The sequence below is a fragment of the Colletotrichum lupini genome, chromosome 10 (genome assembly GCF_023278565.1).
Source record: "Colletotrichum lupini chromosome 10, complete sequence".
Taxonomy (NCBI): domain Eukaryota; kingdom Fungi; phylum Ascomycota; class Sordariomycetes; order Glomerellales; family Glomerellaceae; genus Colletotrichum; species Colletotrichum lupini.
The window spans coordinates 3,725,194-3,737,710 of NC_064673.1; the positions used below are offsets into that span (position 1 = coordinate 3,725,194).

The 12,517-nt window shown below is 26.3% G+C and overlaps 1 protein-coding gene across 1 annotated transcript; it reads right to left on the bottom strand.

The window, feature by feature from the left end:
* Positions 1-268: 268 nt before the first annotated feature.
* CLUP02_18253 (uncharacterized protein) lies at positions 269-10,353 on the bottom strand (the record flags this gene model as incomplete). The annotated part of the gene is made up of 2 exons (XM_049297155.1): positions 269-838; positions 9,754-10,353. The coding sequence occupies 2 exons, from the start codon at positions 10,351-10,353 to the stop codon at positions 269-271; spliced, it is 1,170 nt and encodes a 389-aa protein (XP_049138379.1).
* Between the last annotated feature and the right edge of the window lie 2,164 nt (positions 10,354-12,517).

Here is a 12,517-nt window from a genome sequence, read left to right on the forward strand (position 1 = left end):
ATCGGCCCTGCTCCTGCTATTCGCTATTATGGCTGAGTCTAGCATGAAAGCACGGACAGCCCACGAAGTGGGCATATGGAAACTATGCCGCAACAAATCAAGCCCCTAGTCAGCCATTTCTAGCCGAGCAACAAGAAAGAGCGTCTCGTCATCTTCCATTAATATTACCATTAGGCCCTTTGTAGCAATCATCCCTCTCCACCGATGCTATGGTCCTTCAGACTTCAAGCGGCTGATCCTGATCTCACAAACACGTCCTCAGATGCTCTCAGTTCTTAAACTGGAGGTGTAGTGGCCATCTGAATCCTTTTTTAATGTTCCTAATCTCTCCATCCTCCATGAACAACATGAAGAACAGCCACAGTCCACGGGCAATTGTTATAGCAGCGACAACAATCGCTACGATCTGGCCAACAGATAGTGCTCGACCGCCTTCTAGTTTGAATACGCCTTTTTTGTCTCCGATCGATATCTCTGCTGCGGCCATTGCAGCAACCATGAAGAGTCCGTAAACGATGTACATGAGCGATACCGTTGTTGGGTATAGGGCATATTTCATGTCCTGCGAGTGTGCTCCAAGCCAAGCTCGAAGTCTGCCTCGCCAAGTCGACACCTCGTTGTGGTCTTCGCCCAAAGATGGGTGCGTTATGCCCTTGAGAGTGTCCCTTGGGTTCTTCTCGGCTTTGTGAAAGATCTGTGTATTCATGAGCGCATGAAAGCTGCTCTGAACGTAGACAACACATCTGAATATGTAGTATAACCAGAACACGCTTGGTTCGTCTTTCTTGAAATCGATTGACGGGTTTTTATTGTAGGAGAAGTTCCGTAGCTTTCCCCACTAAAACACTTGGATAGATCCACAGTTGTCATCCAGAGTTAGGTGCGTATCGGATAGTGTACCAAGGAATCCTCGAACTATATCACGAGTTATAGCACGCAGCAATGGGCATACGGAGTATAGTAAAAGTAGCTTAATTATTAAAATAGAAATAAATAAAAGGAAAAGGTCTATATATATAGTATCTAAGATAGATACGTAATTTAATACGTAACGGGTACTTCGTAAAGTATAATTACTATTTCTATTACGTAATATACCCCCTAATTACTATTATTAAGGAGCTATTATACCTAAAATAGAATTTTTAAATACCTTTATAAAGGCTTAATTTAGTTAAATATAAATAAAAGAAAAATAAGCGTAAGGGATGCGTATTTTTTAAACTACGTTTATTATAAATATATCCCTTTATTTAAAATAAATAGAATCCTAACTTAAAATAGCGCGTATTTTATTATTTTTAGTATATAAATTACTAAGGGCGAGGCTACTTAGCTACTTTATATATATCTAAATTCTTATAATATTACTTAGCTATTATCTTTTTTTTAACCTCTCGTAATTATTATAAATACCCCCGTTTACTACGCGCGCGCACTTATATTATTAAATCGTTTACTAATTTTATTTTAAATATAAATATTTAATATATCTAAAAGTAATAATAAGTTTTATATAATTTTTATAATACTTTTTATATACGTATTATATAATTTATTAAGAGTTTAAATAGGTAATAATATTAACGAGCCTTTTTAAGTCGTTACCCTCTTTTATAACCTCTTATTTACTTATTAAGGCCTAGTTACTAAGCTCTTTTTCCTTAACTAAGAGGATATTAAAACTATTAATTAAGATATTAAGAACTTTATTAAGTTTAAAGCTCTTTTTAATAATTATAATAAGGGTAATAATAAAGTAAATAATAATAATAAAAGCTCTAACGAGCTTTTATTTATCCCCTTTTTAAAACTTAAAAATAGAAATAAAACTAGTTTAAATAATAAGCCCTCTAAAAGGGGTATATTATATACTTATTATTTTAAAAATTTATATTTAATATTATTTTAAAGTTTAAAAAATATAAAGCTAGCTCTTTTTAAAAAAGTAAGAAAAAGTAAAAGAGAATATTAAAAAGCTAAAGTACTTTTTATAATAAATATAGTTCTTTTTATTATTTTAGGCCTATTTAATATATACTTAGTCCTTAAAAAGTTTAAAAAAGAGGTTTTTAAAAAACGGGAGGTTTAATACTTACTCTATTTTAAAATAGCTCTTTAATATACCGATTTTAAAAATAATAATTATTATTTTATAAAAAATAATAGCCGTTATACGTACTATTTTAATAACTATTTAACTAAGGGGTATATTAATATATTAATCGTTTTATAGCTAATAGCCTAAGCTTTTACTAAGGTTATTATAAATAACGCTCCCTTTTTTATAAATATACTATCTTTTTTTATTATTAAAAAGCGTATTTCTAACTATAATTTTAATAAAATATTATTAAGTTTTATAATATTATCCGCTAGATATATAATAATTAAAGAATATATAAAAACTATATTAGCTTTTATATAAAGGACTTTTTTTTAATATATTCTTAGTCCTCTCTTATACTTATTATAATTATTTATAACTAATTTCTTATTATACTACCCGCTTTTATACCCTAAGTTATTAACTTAATAATTATTTTAATTCTTATACCCCCCGCTACCTCTATTATTCTTAATTTTATAAACTTCGAGGTATATAAAGTACGTTTCTTAATATATATACTAACCCTCTTTTTTAATAACGCTATATTCTTAATAATTACGTACTTTATAAACTAAGAATTTAAATAGTAAATATAAGCTTAGGTTTTATTTTTATATATATATACCCTATAAAATAAGGTTATTTTAAGAATTTAGGTTTTTAAGTTATAAAAGGTTTTTATTTTATTTATTTTAAGCCTCTGGGCTATACTCTAAGTTCCGTTTATTAATTATTTTTAAATATTAAGTTTTTTTAAATATAGCCTAAATTAATTATTCTTAACTATTTTAGTTATTTATGATTGTTTTTTATATATTATAAAAGTTAAGGAGTATATAAAAATATTCAAACTTAGTTTATAAAAGGTTTTTAATAAGTTTATTTATTAATATATTTTTTATTAATATATAAGTAACTTCGAAGCTACTTTTAGCGTATTCTTATTTTAACTATATATTTTATATATTAATATAGTAAAGTTAAGTAGCTATTCTTTCTCTTTTTTTTATAATAAGTCGAATTATTTATTAATTATTATAGTTAACTAACTATATTTTTTCTAAGTTAAAGGTAATATTTTTAAAAAAGCGCTTTAGAACTATAGTCTTTTTTATAGTTTTTTTAAAATAAAAAAGCTTAGCTTTAGTAATTAACGTCGTAACTATCGCTTAGTATATTAATTTTTATTAAATTAGGTTATTAAAAAGGAATATTCTATATTCTTAAGATAATTATTATATTATTTTATTATTTACGAAGTTAGTACTTCTAATTAAAAGTAATAATTACGTACTTAGTATATTATTATAATAAAACGTAAAATATTTTATTATATAGAGATATTAAATATAATAATTAATTATTTTAATATAAGTTACGTTTAGGTTAATTAAGAACCGTATTAATTATAAATAAGTAAAAGTAACGTCTAGTCTAATTATAATAGTTATATAAAATATACTCCTAACCTTCTCTTAATAACTTTTTATTTCCTTTTTTATTACTTACCCCTTATTTAGTTTAAACTCTGTTTAAAAAAGAGGGGTAGTTGAATATAATAAATTTATAAAGTCAAAGCGCTTAGTAACTTACTTAATATATACGTTATAAATAAGGTAAACTTTATAAGTAGTATAGTTTTATAAAATCCGTACTCCGAGGAAGTAATTAATCGGTCTATTCTCTTTAAAGTTAATATATTTTTTTATATTATTAACGATCCCTTAAGCTACTTTTTAGTTATTTTAATAATATAAAATAATAAAGTTATTAATATAAAATACTAATATTATTTTTTTATTTATAGTTTAGTAAATATAAATCTCCTCGTAGCTATATATTATATTTATATTATAAAACATAAAAATAAAAGTTTAGAACTAAAGAATTAATAAGTCTTAGAGGTTATATAAAGCGTATTAGAGTTTATTTATTTTATTAATAACTTTATATTTTTTTAAAAGTTTAATAATTATTAGCTTTTTGCTCTTAAGAAGTGCGTTAAGGAATACGTTAATAGTATTATACTAATCTATTTTAAAGTGGAATTAAATAGTTATTATTATTATAAGCTTAAAGGCCTTTATTACGAGCGTCGAAATATACGTATTTTATAAGGGGTTAAGTAGTTATATATCCCCTTTTATATATATACGTACTTTTATTTCGCTAACCTCGTTATTAACGTCGTATTTATAAATATATACTTATTTTAATAAAAATAAGATCCCTTATTTAGGATTATAGTTAACCTCTTTTTATATATTAATATTCCTTAGCTTTTTTATTTTTATATTTATAATATCCCTAAGTAGTTTTTATAATTATAATAAGAGATATTTAATATTATTAAACTTCTTTAGTAAGCTTTAGAAATTAACTTTAATAAGTCGTAGTTTTTAAACTCTTTTAGAGCGCTTTAAGTAGGTCTTATATAGTAGTTTTTTTCTAGCTTTATAAGTATAAAAGATCGACCTTAACGGGATTACGCTTTTAAAAGAAATTATATAATATAGTATACTTTTTAACTATATAATACGTATAATATATCCTAAGTACGCGCTTAACGTAATATAATACTTTTAATATAAAAACCGCTATTTAATTTAAGATAAGTGAGCTACCCTTTTCGTTACGCAATAGCGCTAGTTAAAAAAGTTAATAATAGAGGTTAGTTATAATAATTAGCTATAATAGTCGGCCGTAATAATTAGAGGCGGCCCTTAACTATAAAGGTTCTAAACTTTAATAGTAACGTAAAGGTTTTTAAAAAAAAAAGGGCTAAATAAGCTAATATTTACTACTTATACTAAAGCTCGTAAAAATTCTTTTTATCCTTATTACTTTTAATATTACCTAAAGCTACTCTCTATTTAAACTAAATAAGTTTACTAAATAAATTTACTAAATAAATTTACTAAATAAATTTATTAAACAAATCTACTAAACAAATCTACTAAATAAATCTACTAAATAAACTTATTAATATATAAACTACTACTTAGATAGCTAGTTAGATAACTAGTTAAGAAGTTAGCTAGTTAAAATACTACTTTAATAAGAACCTACTCTATTCTTAGTATATAATTAGTAATTAGTGGGCTAAAGATACCCGTTAATAAGTCTACCCCTCTTAAGCTAGGTACCCTCGGCTAGCTCAATACTATAGCTATTATAACTAATATAAGTACGCCCGAGGATTAGTAAAGTACTTTTTAATAGTACGGAATTTAACTAAGTAATAGTACGAACGCTATAAATAGCCGGGCTAATATAAATATTAAGATTTAGTATATTAACGCTAGCTTAGTTATAATAATTATAATAAACGGGCTAGAGGTATATAGGGTTAGGGTAATAAGCTAGTGCCTTAAATAGCTCTTATAGGACCCCCTAAGTAATAATAATACTTATGTAAAAGAATAAATTATACTAAACCTAGCTACTTATATAAGCTAGTACTAAGAGGTCCTATATGCGTTAAAATAAGTAAAGCTTACTCTATAAGTAAGTAATAAAAAGTTAGGAGCTATTTTAGTTAGTAATTAGGTATAGAGCGTATTATACTTAGTTTTCTTTAATACGTAATATATAGTACGGCCCCGGCGGATTGCTCTATTAGAGAGAAGTAGGTTTTATAAACTACTCCTTTTATTACTTAATAAAGTATTATATATTTTATATTACTTTTTTTATAGCTTTTTACTAATTAAGTATAAAAATAAAGAAAAAGTAATTTTAAAACGGTTATAATAATTATTATTTTTTATATTTAAATATAAAAGCGTTATAAAAATATTATTATTAAAGCGTTATAGAGGTTTATAAGCCCGGTTTAAATATTTAGGACCTAATAGAGCTTTACTTAGTACTTAATAAAATAGTTTTTATAAGCTCTATTTTTATATAATAATAGAGGTTTATTATAAGGGTTCTTTATTAACGTTAATTTCAGTATTAAGAATTATTTTCTTACGATTAGTACCTCGTTTATTACGTATTTTAACGTTTTATTAAGAGCCGTTAAGAATTAAAAACTTAAGAACTTTTATAATATATATAAGTATTTATAAAGAGGATTATAAACTACGTAGAGCTATTTATAACTTAGTTATTATATCCCCTTTTTTACACCTACCCCTAAGCTTATATAAGGGGGTTATTTTAAGAATTAATAATAATAATAAAACTATATTAGCCTCTTTAGCCTTATTAACCGCACCCTAAAGTATATTTATTAATTACTTAGTATCCTAAATAATGAAAAATTTAATAATAATACTATCCTTAATTATAAAATTATTTTAAGTATTAGTATTCCTAAAGCTTAGATCTATTTCCCTAAGTACTTAAACTAACTTATTATTAGTATTAAAGAGTTCTTATATTTCTTAGATTATTAAATTTACTTACTTATTTATAATAGCTTATTCTTTATATATAGGATTATAAAAAACTTCTTTATTAAACTTAATATTTTTTATAATAAATACTTACTCGAGTATAAGTACTTAAACTTTATATAAGTTATACGTTTTTAATATATATTTAACTAAGTATTTTATATACTTATAAAAAAATACTTTAAACTCTTTTTAATATATACCCCTCTTATAATCTTTATAAAAAGGGTATATTTAGTAACTATATATATAAAAGCTATTAAAATATAGAGTAATTAGTTTAGAATCCCGTACTTAATAACCCGTTTACTATTAATATTAATACTACTTTTATTAGTTAATTTTTATTATAATAAGTAAATCTCTTTTATTAACTTCTTATAAAGTAATATTATAAATAAAGATTACCGCTAGTATTATTTTATTTTATAAATTTATAAAAAAGTTTATAAAAAGGCGTATCTTATAAGTTTTAGTAATTACGAGTTAACTTACTTTTTTAGTATTACTTATAAGTTCTTTTATATATAAAAGTAGAAGTTCTATTCTAATTCCTAGCTTATTATACTACGTCTTATATATATATTTAACGTTTATAATTAAGAGAGCGGTCTTATTATTATTTTTAAAAAAGTAGATTAGAGTCCCTTTTTAATAACGAATTACTACTTCGAGGCTCTATAGTACGAAAAGCACTTCTTTTTTTATTTTAATTTTTAAAGAGAACCCCCTAAGCTATTTATTATATTTATTAAAAGCTATAAATATATATTATTATTTATTAAGAAATAGTTTAAAATAAAAGAGATTTTAGTATATATAGTATTATAGCCGTGAGGCTTTTTTTAAGGTTAGTTACTTTAAAATTACTATTTTAATTTTAGATAATATATATATTTTATACTTAATTTATAATAGAGGTTTAATACGTATACCTCGAGTTTTATATAACAATTAATAAAGAGTATTAGGTCTAAAATAACCTATTTTAAAATACTAAAAAAGCGCACTATTAAACTTCTTATAAGTATATTAATATAAATAACGGAATTTTCTATAGCTAATTAGTAATATAATACTAACTAAGTTTTATAAAATATACTTAAAGTTTATAAAAAAAGGATAAGATTAGAGGAGCTTATATTTAAAGAAAACTAGATTATTTTTTTAAATAAGCTACTTTGTAATAGTACTTTTATCAAGCGTTCCTTATTATAAAATATAATTTAAACTGTAGTATTAGAATACGCTTTTATTCAATAAAGTTTTTAAGATTATATTAATATAAAATCCCTTAATATAAGCGACGTTTTAGAGCTTTAAATTATAAGTTCTCTTTTTCTTAAGTCCGTTTAAAACGCCCTTTATAATATAAGTACTACGTATGATAATAAGTAGTATAGTAATTCCTAATTTAATATAGTTTTTATTATTTAATAATATATAACTCTTAGGTTTAAATAGGCTCTTATTATTAACTAAATATATTACTTTATAACTATTTATTATTATATTTTAAAAAAAGAAATAAGTATTATTTATAAGAGTACTAAAAATTACGTTTATTTCTAAGTCCTAACTCTTTATAAATATAGTAACTACGTAGCCCTTATTTCAGTTTATTAATAAGCTCGTTATAAGTTAATTAGAAGATTTTTTTAAAAACCTAGGTTTTTTAGGGGTTTTATTATTCCTTAACTAATTAGCTTTTTTAAGCTTATTATAAAGTAATTTTTATTTACTTAATTTAATAATAATAAGGACTTTTTTTATATAGCTCTTTAATATTCATATTAATAACTTATCAGCGTTTTAGCTTATAAATACTTATTTTAATTTTTAATATATTATAAAGCGCTATAAGTATACGTAATTATAAAAGTATATAATATTACTTTTATTATTTATATTATTAACTAAGTTAGAGTATTTAGTAAAAATAAAATAAGCCCCTTTTTAATTTAAAAATCGTTTAGTATATACGTCTTAAGTTATTAAGCTAAATATATATATAATCTCTTTAAAGGTCTTTATATACGTTCTAAAAGCTATTAATTTATTAAAAGTCTTATATATATATTAGCTCTATATAGGGTTAAGTTTAAACTTAATTATAATTAAAAAGTTAAGTATAATAATCTCTTTATTAATTTCTAAAATATTATATATTTTAGCTTAGAAATAAGCAGATTACCACTTTTTATATTAGTATTAAGGGTTAATTCTAGTCCTTACTCTATTAAGGACTTATTAATATTCCTCTTAAACCGTATTCCTTATTACTAGTTCGGGGGGCATAAATTCTTATTTTAAATATCTAAAGATTCGCTATATACTAAACTTAGTACCGTTTTTAATAGCTTTTTAAAATATATATTTATATAATATAGTATTAACTAATTTTACTAATTACTAAGCGAGGACTTTAATATATATATTAATAATATTACGTTTATAAACTATAAATTATTTATATTTAGTATTAAGCTCTTATTATTTCTAAATATTTTTAAATATATAAATCTTTTTTATAAGTACGGTATAAAAATAGATTTATTTATATAAAATAAGTAATATAGCTAGCTTTATAAAAAGAAACCCGGTTTAGTTTTATAAGTTATTTATATTTAAAAAAGTTAAAAAGTTCGTACTAAGAGTTATATCTAGAAACTATTAATAAAAGATTTTTTAATTTCTTTAGTCGTTCTTAAACGCTTTATAATAAGCTTAATAAGTTTATAGTTCTTTTTTATTATAAATTATAACTAATTATTTAAATTTAAAAAGTAAAATAAGCGCTATAAAGGGGTTAAAAAATACGTTAAAATTTAGAGCGTCTAAGTCGACGTATTTCTAAACCCTAATACCCTTATTTATAATACGAAGTATATTAAACTATTTAATTTAACTATTATAATTAGTTAATTTAACTTAGGCTAAAATAGGTATTAATAAGTTAGTTATTTTAAAAAGATCGTAAGAATCGTATTAATAAATACGTTATTATAATATAAAGTCTTAACTAAGAACTAAGCTTATAATTATTATAAGTTATAATATATAATAATAAGCATATAGAGTATAGTAAAAGTAGCTTAATTATTAAAATAGAAATAAATAAAAAGAAAAGGTCTATATATATAATATCTAAAATAGATACGTGATTCAGCACGTGACGGGCACTTCGTGAGGTGCGATTACTATCCCTGTTACGTGACAAACTAATATGGGTATGAGCACCATACTCATGGCCTGGCAGAAGATTACTATGCCGACTTGCCACCTGGATGCGAGAGTCTGTTTGTTGATGAGGATGATCGAAAGAGCCATGTTCTGCGAGTCGAGAACCATGGCACCTAGGATTGCACTCGCCGGGGTGAGCATGCTGCGCTCTTTCTCACTTTGGATCAGTTGAACAAGTACAGCAATAGCCAACGAGAAGTGTGTGATGATAAGGCCAGCGCCGATTTCCTTTGCACCAGTGACCTTTGAGTGGAATGTGCCAGCCAAGGCAATGAAGAAGATGACGAATTCTTGTGCCCAGACAGCTATGCGGATGCCATACCCTCCTATATCGGCATCAATCTCAGCTCGGCAAGACGGTTTTGTAAAGGTGTCTTTTCCAAAGCCCTTTTCGAGATCGAAAATAATTGGGATAGTAATTACCCCAAAAATGCCGACAGAGATGGGTGCGATCAAGTACTGGAAGAGTAGAAGCGATTGATGGGTCATCTTTTTGTGAAAGAAGAAATGGAAGGAAGATTCGATGCCTAGATAGACGATCTGAAAGGTGAGAAATATAGCCAAGATGGCCAGTCTACCTGGCGTTGCGATGCCCATTGTGTTGGGAGTGCTCAGAAACAAGTTTCACAATTCGTCGGTTCTGGATTGTAGATGTTGAGTTCTCTATTCAAAAAACCAGTCAGCGAAGCTTTTATGAATGTTTGGGAGGGAAGCCAAATTGTGGCTTGAGAGCCTTACTATGCATGGAGCTCAAGGGAGGATTTGAAGAGGTGCAGCTGACACACCCTCCTGGATGGCCAATCCTACTTATAGCAGTTGTAAAGTGAGACTTGTGCAAGGCAGGCCAATTGGGTCGTTTGCCACGATCCAGAGGGATGTGCCCGTGAGATCAGTGTGCAACCCTAAGGACACATCTCTGTTGTCTCGGTGTAGCCTCACAAGCCTCACGTCACTCCCTCAGTGCCTCACTCCAAGGCTGCCTGTGGCATTAGTGTCGGATTGGAAGTCCAATTCGACCGCGGCATACAGCCGACTGCGCAGGGGCTAATTAGGGGGCCCTATTTACGATTATCGTAGCTAGCCTAACCTACGGTTAGAACCTCCTTTTTATACCTACGCAGATATTTATATAGTTTAATTAATCTCTTTATTAACTACGGTTCGAACTAACTACCCTATAATAAGGATCTTAATACTAATTAGTAATTAAATTCTACTATCGTAGATCGGTAAGGTATTTCGATATATAAAAGAGACGACCTCTTAATACCGTACGGGATAGGAGATTCGTATTAATTAACTTTATAAAAGTAGATAAAAAAGGAGGTAATTCTTAAATACCGTACGGAATTAAGTAATTATAGCCCTTTATTACTTATGAGAAGTCGATGTTTACTATATTAAACTACGTTAATTAATAGAACTACTTAAGTAATTAGCCTTTTATTATTACCCTAAATAGCTTTTTTACTAAACGACTTTTCTATAGCCGGCCCGCGATTAGAAATTAACTAAAGAAGCTATTTAGAGACTATAGAGAGTACGAGGCTTAGGAAGCTAGAAATATACGGGATAGCGGAAATCGGTAATTAGTAAAGATCCCGAGACTAATTATTATATCTTTTTATAATAATATAAACGTCTACTACTATTATTATTAAAAAGAACTACTAAAACCTACCCTTTTTTATTAAATAAAAAGGAGGATCTTAGTAAGTACGATAGCTAGCGATCTAAAAGGGTAGTAATAATTACTAAAAATAATAAAAACGAGAATAGTAGTAAGATAGTAAAAAGAAGCGGGAATCTCCTAGACCCTAATAAATTCGTTAGATAGCGAAAGTACGGATTTACTACGACCCGCGCGCGGATTAAATATATCCCCGTTAAGATTAAATACGCTAGTAATTACTAATATAGGCATAAGCTAGAGTACGACCCTTAGCGAGTTAGGGTAAAAAAGAAGAGGACGAAACCCGATCCTAAATAGAATCCTAATCCCTTATAAATAAGTAAATATTAACCTAGACTATTAAGGGACGTAAATATATAGAATTGCGGATTAGCTTAATAGTAAGTAAATTAACGTAGTATTAATCTATTTAACTAAGGTTTATAAAAAAAAAGGGGCTATAGGGGTAACCCCTATTTTATAAGATCGTAAACGACCTTAGTTATTAACTTAACGAATAGTTTATAAACGCAAGCTTAGGAATTATAAAAGTAGTTAATAAATTCCTTTACGGGCGAGGGGTATTACTAGCGTAATTATAATTATAAGAGCTATACGAAATACTAGTAGCGATAATTATAAAAGAGGAATTCGTATTATAGAACTAGGTATAGGTCGATAGAGCGTATAATTACTTTAACGAATTTAAAAAAAGGGTAAACGACCTAGATTTCCTCCCTATAATTACTAACGGAAATCTATCGTTATAAAAGGATATACCGGGGTAAAATATAGTACTAGAAATATAATAATTAATAATTCTGCCTATTTCGATTTATAACTTATTACCGCTACTAATACGAAATTCGGCGCCGATCGGCTAATAAAAAAGGAAATAAACGACCCGAAGTTATTAATAATACGTAGCGACGCAGGGTTCGTATATAGATACTAAAAATCTAGTAGCGAATACGAGGCAATTCATAGACTTTAAAAAGATCTTCTTAAAAGAGAAATTATACTTTAAAAAGAAGTATAAGGTCTTATAAAAAACCCTAACGATATTTTACGATTATTATAAAAAAGTCA